The sequence below is a fragment of the Mustela nivalis genome (assembly GCF_964662115.1).
Source record: "Mustela nivalis genome assembly, chromosome: 12".
In the NCBI taxonomy this organism is placed as follows: Eukaryota; Metazoa; Chordata; class Mammalia; order Carnivora; family Mustelidae; genus Mustela; species Mustela nivalis.
In genome coordinates, this window is record NC_139031.1 from 93,815,905 (window position 1) to 93,829,854 (window position 13,950).

At 41.5% G+C, this 13,950-nt stretch overlaps 2 protein-coding genes across 3 annotated transcripts in view; one reads left to right on the forward strand and one right to left on the reverse strand.

Moving 5' to 3' along the window:
- The window catches only part of ZPBP (zona pellucida binding protein), a 121,750-nt gene extending 113,515 nt beyond the window's left edge, over positions 1-8,235 (reverse strand). The window contains exons 1-2 of one of the 2 annotated variants that reach the window (XR_014301273.1): positions 8,031-8,235; positions 6,466-6,546 (exon numbers count right to left, since the gene is read on the reverse strand). Coding sequence is in view for 1 of the 2 variants with exons in the window: in XM_082693315.1 (XP_082549441.1) it covers positions 6,466-6,546; positions 8,031-8,160 (211 nt within the window). In the remaining variant the exon portion in view is untranslated. The remainder of the gene's footprint in view (positions 1-6,465; positions 6,547-8,030) is intronic. The other variant, XM_082693315.1, reaches the window with a different exon arrangement.
- A 2,562-nt stretch (positions 8,236-10,797) lies between these two features.
- Positions 10,798-13,950, forward strand: part of SPMIP7 (sperm microtubule inner protein 7) — a 59,303-nt gene continuing 56,150 nt past the window's right edge. Inside the window, exon 1 of the mRNA XM_082692520.1 lies at positions 10,798-11,564. Within this exon, the coding sequence (XP_082548646.1) occupies positions 11,006-11,564 (559 nt within the window). The 5' untranslated portion in view covers positions 10,798-11,005. The remainder of the gene's footprint in view (positions 11,565-13,950) is intronic.

The following is a 13,950-nucleotide window of genomic DNA, read 5'->3' on the forward strand; positions in this document are numbered from 1 at the left end:
TTTTTTAAAATCTGAATTCGATTAACCAACATATAGTACATCATTAGCCTCAGATGTAGTGTTCAATAATTTATCAGTTGCACACAATACCTAATGCTCATCACATTACATGCCCTCCTTAATGCCCATCACCCAATTATCCCATTCCTCCAACCATCTACCCTCCAGCAACTCTTGTTTTTTAGAGTTAAGAGTCTCTTATGGTTTTTCTCTCTGCTGACTTCCCCTTCAGTTTTCCCTCCCTTACCGTATGATCCTCTGCACTGTTTTCTTAAGTACCACATATGAGTGAAACCATATTATTGTCTTTCTCTAAGTTATTTCACTTAGCCTAATCCCCTCCAGTTCCATCTATGTTGATGCAAATTGTAAGTATTCATCCTTTCTGATGACTGAGTACCATTGTATATATGAACCACATCTTCTTTATCTATTCATCTGGTGAAGGACATCTCGGCTCCTTCCACAATTTGGCTATTATGGACATTGCTGCTTTGAACATTGGGGTGCATGTGCTTTTCCCTACATCTATATCTTGGGGAGTAAATACCCAGTAGTATAACTGCTGGGTCATAGGGTAGCTCTATTTTTAACATCTTGAGGAAACTCCATATTGTTTTTCAGAGTGGTTGTACCAGTTTTCAAACACATCTACAGTATAAAAGGAGGATTCTCCTTTCTCTTCATCATCAACATTTATTGTTTCTTATCTTGTTAATTTTAGCCATTCTGACTGGTGTAAGGTGTTATCTCTTTGTGGTTCTGATTTGTATTTCCCTGATACCAAGTGATGTGGAGCATTTTTTCATGTGCATGTCTTTGGAGAAATGCCTGTTCATGTCTTCTGCCCATTTCTTGACTGGATTATTTGTTTTCTGGGTGTTGAGTTTGATAAGTTCTTTAAAGATACCACCAAAATTTTTCACAGAGCTGGAACAAATAGTCCTAAAATTTGTATGGAAACATAAAAGACCCCAAATAGCCAAAGAAATGTTGAAAAAGAAAAATTAAATCAGTTATTTTAAATATGATTAAAGAACATTATGTCTATGGTACTAAAAAAAAAGTATGAAAATGTTTCTCTCCAAACAATATCAATAAAGAAACAGAAGTTATTAAAAAAAAAAGAACCCAAAAGAAATTCTGCATTAAAAAGTACAATAACTTGGACTCCCGGGTGGCTCAGTGGGTTAAGCCTCTGCCTTCGGCTCAGGTCATGATCCTAGAGTCCTGGGATCCAGTACCACATCAGGCTCCCTGCTCAGCAGGGGGCCTGCTTCCCTCTCTCTCTCTCTCTGTCCCCCTCTCTGCCTATTTGTGATCTCTCTCTGTCAAATAAATAAATAAAATCTTTAAAAAATATAAAAAACTTAAAAAAATAATAAAAAGTAAAATAACTGAATTGAAAAACTCACTGTAAGAATTAAAAGCAGACCTAAGCTGGCAGAAACAAGAATCAGACAACTTCAAGGTAAGTCTAACTGGAGTTATCCAGTCTAAGAAAGAAGGAAAAAAGAAAACTAAAGGTAAATGAACAATACACCACAGACCTGTGGGAAACCACCCAGCACACCATTGTATGCATAATACAACTTCCACATAAGGGTGGAGAGTAAAAGAGTACAAAGAATAGCTGAAGAAATAATGATAAAACTTCCCCAAACTGATGAAAAGCACAAATTTACATATCAAAGAAGAACAATGAACTCAAATTAGGATCCATTCAAAGAAATCCATACCTAGACATATCATAATCTTCTGTTAAAGTCTGAAAAGACAGACTCTTTTTTTTTTTTAAGATTTTATTTATTTATCAGAGGGGGGGGGTAGAGAGAGAGCACAGGCAGACAGAATAGCAGGCAGAGGCAGAGGGAGAAGCAGGCTCCCTGCCAAGCAAGGAGCCCGACGTGGGACTCGATCCCAGGACGCTGGGATCATGACCTGAGCCAAAGGCAGCTGCTTAACCAACTGAGCCACCCAGGCGTCCCTGAAAAGACAGACTCTTGAAAGCAGCAAGTGAAGCAACTTGTTAAATACACATGATCGTTAAGTTAGTACCTTATTTCTCATCAAAAACCATAATGAAAACAATGAGTAAGGTGACTGAATTAATAATTAAAAATCTTTGTACAAGGAAAAGTTCAGCACAAGGTGAATTCACTAGTGAATTTTACCAAACAAGTCGAATTAACAACACTTCATAAACTCTTTAAAAAAAAAAAAAAAAAAAGAGGGAACATGTCCTAACTTATTCTATGAAGCCACTATTACCCTAAAACCAAAATCAGACAAAAACAACATAAGAAAACTACAGAACAATTTCCCTTATGAATACAGACATAAAAATACTCAGAATAGTGGCAGCCAATCCTGCAGCATCAAAAAGAATTATGCATCATAATCAAGATTTATCCCAGGATTGCATTTCTTGTTCAAGATACAAAAATCAATCAATGTAATACCAAATTATATCTATAGAACAAAGGACAGAAAATACACAATCATCTCAATGTATGCAGAAAAAGGATTTGACAAAATCCAACACCTTTTCACAATAAAAACATTCAACAAACTATGAACAGAAGGGAATTTCTCAATCTAATAAAATCCACCTACAAAAAACTCACAGATAAAGTCATATTTGATATTTCAGACTGAAATATTTCATACTGAAAGACTGAAATCTTCCCCCATGTAAGATCAGGAGTAAGAGACAAGGATATCTGTTGTTGTCAGTACTGAACCAAAGGTTCTAGCTGGAGCAACTGGCAAGAAAAAAAACAAAATAAAAAAAAAAAAACCAGGGCATCCAGATTGGTAAGGGAAAAATAAAACTATCTCTATCATCAGATGACACGATCTTATACCTAGAAAATCCTAAGAAATAACTCCCCCACCACCTTAAAAGAAAAAAGAATAGAGATAATAAATGATTCAGGAATGTAACCGAATACAATTTGAAAAATTCAACTGTATTTCTATATAACAGCAATGAATAATCCAAAACCTGAATAAAACCTTTCCAATTACAGCAGCATCAAAAAGAATAAAATACTTAGGAATAAATTTAACAAAAGTGGTGCAATACCTATACACCAGTAGCTATAAAACAACACGGAGGGGAATTAAAGAAGATCTTAGTAGATGGAAAGATACTCCCAAGCTCATGAATTGGAAAAGTTAATGTGATTAATTTGCCAGTAATCCCAAAATTGATCTAATTTCAACACAATCCCAACTCAAATCCCAATGGGCTTTTCTGCAGAAATGAACCACCTCATTCTAGCATTAATATGGAGTTCCATGTGACCCAGCATAGCCAAAACAATCTTGAGAAACAGTGAATTTTAAGGACTCATACTTAATGATTTCTAAGCATACTTTAAAGCAACAGAGATCAAGACAGTATGGTACTGTCCATAAGGACAGATCAATGAGATAGAATCAGAGTCCAGAAAAAAGCCCAAACATCTATGGCAAACTGCTTCTCAGCAGGGCACCAAGAAAATTCAACAGGGATAAAAAAGTATCTTGAAAAAAGGGTGCTGGAACAACTGGATATCCACAAGCAAAAGAATGAGGTTTGACCTCAATCTTGTAAATTAATCCAAAATGAATCAAAGTCCTAAATATAACAGCTGAAACTATGAATTTCTTATAAAAAATAAAGGAGTAAACCTTTAACTGTTGAGCAGGCAACACCTAACACACTAGTACCAAAGGGCAAAATAGATATCAGACTTTATCAGTCTAAAATGTGGGCTTTAAAGGACACTATTTAAAAAGTGAAAACACATTTATTCATTTGTTTCTCAAATTCCACCTGAGTGAAATCATATGGTGTTTGTCTTTCTCTGACTTATTTCCCATACCATAATACACTTTACCCCATCCCTGGCATTGCAAATGGCAAGACCTTATTCTTTTTTATGGCTGAGTAATTTTCCATTGTGGATTATATACATACACACACACCACATCTTCTTTATCTTTTCATCAACTGATGGACATTTGGGCTGTTTACAAATGGACAAAGGAAAAAAAGTAATGGAGACAAACCAAGAAACAGACTCTTGACTACAGAGAATGAACAAACAGATGGTTACCAGAGGGGAGATGGGTGGAGGGATGGGGGAAATAGGTGAAGGAGATTAGGAGCACACTCATCATGTGTGACGAACACTAAGTAATGCACAGAATTGTTGATCACTATATTGTACACCTGAGTCTAATATAACACTTCATGTTAACTATGCTAGAATTAAAAGTTTAAAATTAGAAAGAAATTTTTCAAGTGAAAACACAATCCATAGAATTAGAGAAAATATCTGTAAATAAAATATCTAGTAAGGGTTTAGAATCCAGAATGTATTAAAAATAACTTTCAACTCAATAATAAAACACTCAATTAAAAAATGGGTAAAGGACTTGAACAGATATTTCCACACAGAAGATAACCAAACATTCATTAAACACATAAAAAGGTCTTAAACATCATTAGACATTATGGAAATGCAAAATAAAACCACTTCAAAATCCACTTCACACACACTGGGATGGCTACAAAAAAAAAAAAAAAAGTAACAAGTATGGGCAAGGCTGCTGTAAAATCTGAGTCTCCCTGATATGAGGAAGTGGCGATGCAACATGGGAGCTTAAGTGGGTACGAGAAGAATAAATGAAACAAGATGGGATTGGGAGGGAGACAAACCATAAGTGACTCTTAATCTCACAAAACAAACTGAGGGTTGCTGGGGGGAGGGGGTTTGGGAGAAGGGGGTGGGATTATGGACATTGGGGAGGGTATGTGCTTTGGTGAGTGCTGTGAAGTGTGTAAACCTGGTGATTCAAAGACCTGTACCCCTGGGGATAAAAATATATGTTTATAAAGAATAAAAAATTATATTTAAAATAAAATAAAATAAAATAAAATAAAAAATAAAATCTGAGTCCTCACACACTGCTGGTCTGAAAGTAAAATAGTAAAGGCTCTTTAAAAAATAGTTTGGCAGGGCGCCTGGGTGGCTCAGTGGGTTAAAGGTTCTGCCTTCAGCTCAGGTCATGATCCCAGGGTCCTGGGATTCAGCCCTGCATTGGGCTCTCTGCTCAGCATGCAGCCTGCTTCCTCCTCTCTCTCTGCCTGCTTCTCTGCCTACTTGTGATCTGTCTGTCAAATAAATAAATAAAATCTTTAAAAAAAAATAGTTTGGCAGTTCCTCAGAAGGTTAAACATAGATTTACTCTATGTTCTAGGTATATATTCAGAAGAATTGAAAATGTAGTTTCACACATAAACTTCTTCAGGAATGGTGGTAACAGCAATGTTCGTAACAGCAATGTTCGTAACAGCCAGAAAGTGGAAACTACCCCAAAATCCATCAACTGACAGATTCACAAACAGTGGTATATCCATACAATGGAATATTATTCAGCCATAAAGTGGAATATGACATGAATAAACTCAAAAACACTATACTCGGTAAAAGTAGCCAAATGCAAAGCACCACACCATGTATGATTCCACTTACATAGAATGTCCAGAACAGGGAAATTCATAGGGACAGAGAGTATACTAGTGGTTTCCAGGGACTGGAGAGTGATTGCTTACTGGCTATGGCATTTCTTTTTGGAGCTATAAAAATGCTGCCATATCACACAGTGATCGCTGCAAAACCTTGCTATGTACTAAATCGCTGCAATATACTAAAAACTATTGGAACGTTCACTCCAAAGGAGGAATTTTGGGGCACCCGGGTGACTCAGAGTCAGTTCAGCATCTGCCTTCAGCTCAGGTCATGATCCCAGCATCCTGGGGTTGAACCCCATATGAGACTCCTTGCTCAGCAGGGAGCCTACTTCTCCCTCTCCCTCTGCCCACCTGCCTGCCGCTCCCTCTGCTTGTGCTCTCTCACACTATCCCTCTCTCTGTGTCAAATAAGTAAATAAAATCTTTAAAAAAAAAAAAAGGAGGAATTTTAAGCATGCAAATTTACCTCAAAAAACAAAACAAACCACAACCAAGAAAGTTTTAATTACCATGCCTCTCATATGACTACTGGAAAAGCTTATGAATTCAAAACCTTAATAATACAGATCCCATCTGAAACATACTTTAGCATTATTTCAACTACATATGTTTATTAATAATCATATATAATCATATAATAATTATTATATATTATTATATTATTATCATAATCATATAATAACAAGCAGGAACACTAGACAACTTTAATTAGGTAACTTCTAGAGAATCATTTTCACACACTGAAGCAGTTACAGCAAACAGAATCAGAGCTGGATCAACCAAACCATCTGAGAACAACTATAATCCATTTTCATAGAAGGAAAAGGCCTTAGGAGACTGGGATGTCTGGGGAACATTAGCCTTTTGGACAAGATCAATAAAATTTAAACAAATGCTAAATACTTTCTTAAAAGCACTGAACATCTATTTATTAATACCTGGAAAATTTGATGATCCCACTATTTTCACCGCGTCTTGGGTCAAGTGAAAACCTCTCGGTAATCGAATCAAATATCCAACTACAGAAAACAAAAAGAAATTATCAGCAACCTGCCTCATTAGAAATTCCAAGATACCAAATGGTAAAGCATCATAGCATACTTGATCTCGGTTGGAGGGGGACCATAAGCCAATGTCTTCCAACATCCGTATCTCCCCTCCAATCACTCTCCCCCTCATGCTGCGGTGAAACTAACCTACTCACTGATTTCCCGACTGCAGCTCATGTCGGGACTTTTTCTACAACCACTTAGAATACTGTTTCAAAATCCCAACCCCTCAAGCTTCAAGACCCTCTTCCTGCAAACCTTCTGTTTGTCCTCACCACTTCTCATAGTCCCTTCCCGCCATCACCAGCACCTCTTTCAGGGCCCTTTACGCTGCATTATGCTACAGTTCTTACACATGTATACAATGTATATGATTTTTCGTTAGATTATAAACTCCACTGATAGGCGGATGCCTTGACAGTAGAATCAATGTTTATGTCAACGTATCAAGAATCAGCACCAAGCATCTTGCAGTAAGACAAACTGAGTAAGGAGAGTTGAATATGATGTATTGAGAATCTTCCATCCTTGCTGGATGAGCAAATGGACCTGAGAGCGCGCAAGGGCCCAGCGGTGCGAGCGGCATAAAAAACAGAGTGAAACATCCACCCAGGGGCATTTAACAGGGAGGGAGGCGGGTGTACCGAAAGTCAGAAAGCCCCTTACTGGCCTCGGGAACGTCACCTTAAACTCTAGAACCTCCGCTTTCCTCGCCCGCACGAAGAGACCACATTGGTCAGTCCCGGCGGTGTTGCAGGGACCGAAGGAAGGCGGCACGGACTGGGAAATGCTACGTGAACATCAGTCCGGCCTACCCAGCGCTTTGGTACCAAGGTATCACCCACTTACTCCAGGTCTGCCCTGTGCTTGGACCTAAAGCCAGCGGACCCCTACCCCCACGACTACCCCACTAGTGTAAGACCCTGGACCGCGATCGGGAAGGACCCCCTTCTCCACCCGCTATCCCCTACTCAGAACGGAACCTGCGGAGCCCGACGCCCAGACCACGGCTTCGCCCCACCTCCGTCCTCCTTGCTCCCCCTCCTGCGTCCCCGGCCGCAATCCCCCTACGTTGACTGCTCCCGGAGAAGCGCTCTCGTCTCCCCGGCTCTGCGCCATTTTTGGCATTCCGACCAAATCTCTCTGGTTTCGCTATGCGACGCCAGGAGACCCTTTATTTTCACAAAGCCTAACATCTGAGCACACAATCGTGCAGCCAACACCGTCCCGGTTACCCGGCGGCGGCTGAGCCCTCCCTCCCGCGCATGTACGCGCGTATCTGCAAACACGATGGAACTTTTTGGACACGAGGGAGGACGCGGAAGGCGGCGGGAAACATCTCCACCGACCTCCCCAGCCGTCCCCGCATTTTATGACTACGACCGATAGATGGCGCTGAGGGCCAGGCGGGAGGGGCGCCCCACGGAGCGGAGGCAGCGCCGCCGACGCCTCACCTGACGGGGACGCCCGCGCCACGAAGGCGGAGAGCAGGAGGACGACCGCGGCCCGGAAGAGCGGGGAGCCCGCGACCGGAGCCCGCCGCCAGCCCCGCCGCCGCCGCCGGCCGGGGGCCGAAGCCTCCATTCGCTCGCCGCCGCCTGCCGACCGTCGGCGCAGAAGGTCGTTAGGCGGCGCGCGCCCACCTGCCCGCCGGAAGTCGGAGGGCTGTGGACCGGAAGGAAGGCCGGAAGGACGAGCCGCCGCTTCCGCCGGGGCGGAGGCGAGGGCCGGGACGGAGCGCGGCGGCGTGTGTCCTGGCCCGCGTCCCTCGACGCCAATCGAGGGCTGTCGCTCGGCGCTCTGTGCCGACCCGTGATCGGGCCTTCGGGACCCGGGCGCTGCCCAGGGGGCCCTGCCGAAGGTTCTGGTGCGGGAGAAGCGCCGCGGACCCGCCGCCCGCACCTTCCCATGGAGTGCGCGTCCGTGGGCCCCGGGAGGCCGTTTCCGGAGCAGGCTGACCGGGCGTCATGAGCGGGGTCCGCCCCGAACAGCGGCCTGTGGGACCCGACTGCGGGGGCTTGCCTGGCCCCCGACGCCCCGGCTAACCCACTGTGCTCCGGGGATTGGTGGCACCTGAGTGGGGCGTAAGTGCATGCACCCCAGTGTGGCTGAAAGGAGGACTGTGGGCCCGGAGACAGGCCGCGTGGGCCGAGCAGAGGAGGTTGACCGGGCCTGGGAGATCGGCTTCTGCTCCCGAGTTCAAGGAGCACGTGACGACCCCCGCCCGCGTTCCAGCAGGGATGTGATCGGAGGATCGCGCGTCGGCGGCCCTGCAGCGGGAAGGATGGGCTAGGCGGGGACGAGCTACGAGCTCCCCCGGGGATGAGCTACAACCCAGGGACGAGCGCCAGTGGGAGCCGCCGCACCGAAGAATGGGGTGTGCGCGCTGGATACAGATGCCCCGCGGTGACGTGCGCTGCTCCCTTCGCCGGCGGAGACCGGCGGGACCCTTCGCCGGAGACGCCGTGTTCCGGGAGAGGGTTTAAAGTGGACAGCCTGACCGCCTCCGCAGCCACCTCGCTTGTTCAGTTGTGTGTGCGGAAGGTCGACGGCTTTCGGTGCCTGCGGATCGCAGCCCGTGCGGCCTGCTGTCCCCGTTCTGTGTCTGGGCCTTGGAAGCCAAGATCTCGTCTGTTTTGACACCATCTTAATCTCATACAGTGCGCATCCAGGTCGTGATGAATTTTGAAAAGAGGGAAGGAGCCAAAAAAGGAGGAAGGAAAGAATGAGCAGAAAGGAATAGGCTTCGTTCTGATCCAGGACCGGGATCGGGACGGTCCTTGAGTTCTCTGGCTCTTTTAATGCGTGTGTTAACTGGTAAATTGTGCAGCACGGTTTATTCACTGATTAGATTACATCTTTGGAAATTCTTTCTAGTCTGTGTAAGGTTCTGAATTAAATTGACTGTGCTCGAAGGGCGTCTGGGTGGTGCCGCTGATGAAGCCTCGGACTCTTGGCTTCAGCCCAGGTCATGAGGTCAGCGTCCTGGATCAGTCCTGCGGGAGGCAGGGAGAGGGTGGGTTGATGGGGTCTGCTTGAGAGTCTCCCTCTCTCTCTGCGTCTCTTCTGTCTCTCCTTTCTCTAAAATAAATAAATAAAATCTTTAAAAAAATAAATTTACTGTGTTTGAGCATGCTTTAGTTTGGTTTGGATCTAGCCAGCATTTTGGTCAAGACCTTGCAGTTCCTTTGAGTACATCGAATAAATAACGTATTTTACTGAATAGAGCCCAATCCCTATGTCTAGGTACATACTGCTAAAGCTCTTCTTAATTTGTATGAACAGGTAAACCTGCACAATACCAAATGGACTTTCGACTTCATTGATTTTTTTATTTCTGCCATCGAGAAGTTTATCAGTCCCTCCTACTGTGCACTGTGTAAATTCCCAACATTCAACCCGAGAGTAGGCTGTTACACTGGAGACTACTTCATGTGTGCTGTGGATCTGAAGAGGGAAAGCCAAATGCTGGAAATACACAACTAGGTTTCTCATTCATGTTTGCATAGGTTTTGGTTTGGCTTTGTTTTACTCCAGAAGAGTTGGTGTGAGCCCTGTGCCCAAATTCCAATATTTATAATTCCTGTGGTAGCAGTTTTCATGCAAGTCCAAATTATCTCATTGAAATGAGCTTTTAAATGACCAATATATATGTATATTTTTTACATGTGAGCTAATAGCTCATACCTTATTGTAGTTTTCTGAAATGAGTTCAAAAATCCCATTGGTCTTATTCTATACATTGGAAGCCAAAAGGTAAAGTAATTTAGGGCATTTGAAAGATAAATTGTATTTTGACTATTATTTTTCTTAAAAAATGGGTCACTGAGTTAACTGAGTGTAAGACCTGTTCATTCTTTGCACTGCATTCGAGTTTACATTTATTTAGGTAGTGATTTTTGTAATTTATTGTATCTATAAGGTAAATACTTAATTTTTTACTCATATATACTTTAAAAATACATTCTCTCTTGATTAACTGCTTTGTACTCTAATGAATATCATTTACTTATAAAATACCAACTTATGGAAACATTTGAAAATAAGTAACAAATGGATGGTGGGAAGAAAACTCTCATGAAAATATCACTAACAGGGCTATTTTTGTTTTTCCTAAGAATTAAATTATGACATATAGAGTAAATAGTCCAATGTGCTAGAGTTCTAGCTGTTGCCAAGCAACAAGGGCTCTCTTTTGTCTTGTTTTTCTGTCCTGGTCCCTTAATGTCCTATACTTCTTTTGGTAGAGAAAAGATATTTGCCTTTAAAAAAAAAAAAACAAAAAACCTCAATATTTAGAAAACCAGTTCAGTAACTTTATGTTGATAACCAATCCTCAACTATTGCAAATAGTGAGTTTTATAGTTAAATAGAAAGGAGTCATCAGAAGCAGTTAATTTACAGTCATCCAAAAGTCTAAAGAAAGGCCATGGGTGTGGATTCACAGTACACCCCTGGAAAGATAAGTATCTCTGAAAGGTCCATGCTTTCAGGAAAAAAGGCTGTTGAGAATACAGATTACCCACACTACTATAATCTCTTAAGGAAAATGAACATGCCTTTTGTGAAGGGAGTTGAAGACAGACATAACTATGGCAGAATTGAAAAGAAATGCAACCCTACTTTTCTTAAATTTCACCCCTATCCCCCGTCAGTCTTGCCGGACTACCATTTACACTATCCTTATCCCCCACCATATGGGCGAGATTATCCGTTATTTCCACTTCGGGATGACGTGCCCTTGGGTGATTCCTGTTCAGGGTTTTTGAGTCCTGGTGGTGATGCTGACTTAAAGCCTGGCATTGGCAGAACCATACCAAGTCTAGTGGACTTCAGTGATGTGAAACCACAACATCGAGTTCCCAGACCAGACACAGGATTTCAAACAACACTGAAAAGACAAACCATTTTATTAGAAGAACTAAAACAGGACAGGAGATGGAATTCCAGGGCAATACCAGACATTTCTATCAGAGCAAGACTTGGAGGTAATGTGACACGGGCTTTATAGTTTTTAAAAATTCAAACAAGAAAGAAGAGCATGTATATAAGAATGAGTATTTAGCAGAAAATTTCACATAAAATTATGAAGAACTCAATAAGGAACTCTTATTTTTAAGTCATAGATTGCAAGGAAACACTAGCAAGAATGATTAGCCTTTTATAAACCTGTTTGTAAAAAAAGAATTTTTTAAATGCATTAATTAGGGTAAGTGACTAACACAAAGTGTATTTCAGATAATTTATTCTAGACATGTGGATGACATAATTTTTCCACAAGGCCATGTATGTTTAGTTTTGATAATTGTGTAGCATGCCTTTATATCTGTCTGTCTCCCTTGAAAAAACAAATATCTGGTGGTTATAAAGCGCTAGGTCACAGGAGCTGAAATGAAATGGGTAGATCGTTGAAAGTAGATTTGGGGGTCTGCTAGAAAGCAACCCTTCCATAGCCCTGGACACAATCAATGATCCCTTACTGATAGCTATACCTCATGGTTTCTCCATGAGAACTCCCAGAGAGTGTCACTGGCCTGGTACAGAAAGAGTGAGAAACACTTCCAAAGGAAAGCCACATGGAGTATTTTTGTATGGAAGTGTGTCTGGCAAGCAGGGATTGCAAGCAGGTTAACATCTTTGAGTATGTGGAAAGGAAAAGATCAAATGCTGCAGCAAGAGATCCTACGCTTCCTCTAGTGCCAGACCCTCACCCCCCTCACTGCTCTTAGGCACCTGGCCATAGACTAGAGGCCTAAAGCGACAGTATTTGGAGAAACAGTGACACCACAATTTGCTGGAGCAGTGGGGATCCATGGGTCCCTGCCATTTCTCCATGAAGAGGGGCCATAATCACTTGGGACCTGGAAGGGATAAGAATAAAGGAAAAGAAAATAAAAATGAAGGACCCCTCTTCCCAGCCCCACCCTGCAAATACCCACTTTTGAACAGGCAGAGCAATTTGGAGAGATACAAGCATATGATAAGAGTTATGCTTTTAATTTTGCACTTCAGCTGTGGACTTAGCACATGTGCTTCAGGAAATCCCTCAGTTTGGAATTTCCTTATAAAGGGTATGAATGGGGTTCGACGACCTATTTTAACAAATAAGTATTTTCTAATCTCTTGGAAATGCCATCTAATGAAATACAGTATTACCAAAAGCTCATGTAATTTTGCTTTGAACCACTGATGAGTCCAGGTCAGTCTTGCAGACATAGAATATCTTACTGATTCCGACTCTGTGGAAAAGAGCTTGAACTCACTTTTTTGCTAATGCTTCAATGTAAAATAATGGTCAGTGTCAAGAACATGTCTTTAAAGGAACTGAAGTTGTTTTTTCTAGTAGTCCTATTCTAGACAAATATACCACTTTCCTTGTAAGCAGTAAACCCTAGCCTAGTGTAATTTTAAGAGCAATATTTTAGTTTGTAAGTTTTCCTAAGATTGGACTCTCAAAACATTATTACAGCAAATTAGAAGTTGAAGAAATAATTTATTAAAGCTAACATACAACAAAAATGGAGTTAATAGACTTTACATCAATAATTCAGTTGAAGTATAGGACTTGCTACCCAGATCAGTACAACAGAATTCTATAGACCCTCTGGGCTTAAGTCCTGACAGAAGGCTTACTTGCACTATGTCCCAGGGCTCTTTATGCCTGTGTATCCATATTTGTAAATTCATGTACTAGTAATACTTCATAAAATATTAGTGGAGACTATTTAACATAACTCACGTAAAGATATCCAACATGAAGGAATGCACCAATAAATGTAAGCTATTAGAAAGTCCAGAATTTTCAGTTCCTTGGCAAAAAGAGTACTGCTCTTATAAAACTGAAAGGATTAAATGAATAAAGACAGGTAAAGCTCTTAACAAAATTACTGGAACCTGGCTAAAGCAGTCAATTAATAGTAGCAATTTAATATTAGCTGTTACAGTTTCAAAAAGTAATACTGGTGGCCCATGGATTCAGTTCAATGTAACTTGTCCTAGGTTTTCAGTGATTTTGTAGATCTTAGAAATAATCATTAATTATAAATAATACTTTAAAATTTTAGCAAACCTAAATACACATAATTTTGAACACATTCTTATAAGAATGCCTTTGTAAAATTAATTATATCACACATCAGTATGCTTTTCAGTGGGGTTTCATAAATACCAAAAAGATATAAAAGATTATATTGCCAATTTCTTGCTTTATTCCAACTTTGTCTGGACAACTGGGTTCAGTAATTTTTTGTTCCTAGTTGGCTTTCTTTCTCAGATACCAACCAAGTACTCTAAACTTACCCTAATTATATTCAAACCTTTCGTTGGTCTGTTTGCCTCTCTTTACAGCAGATGACACGTCTTCCTTATGACAGG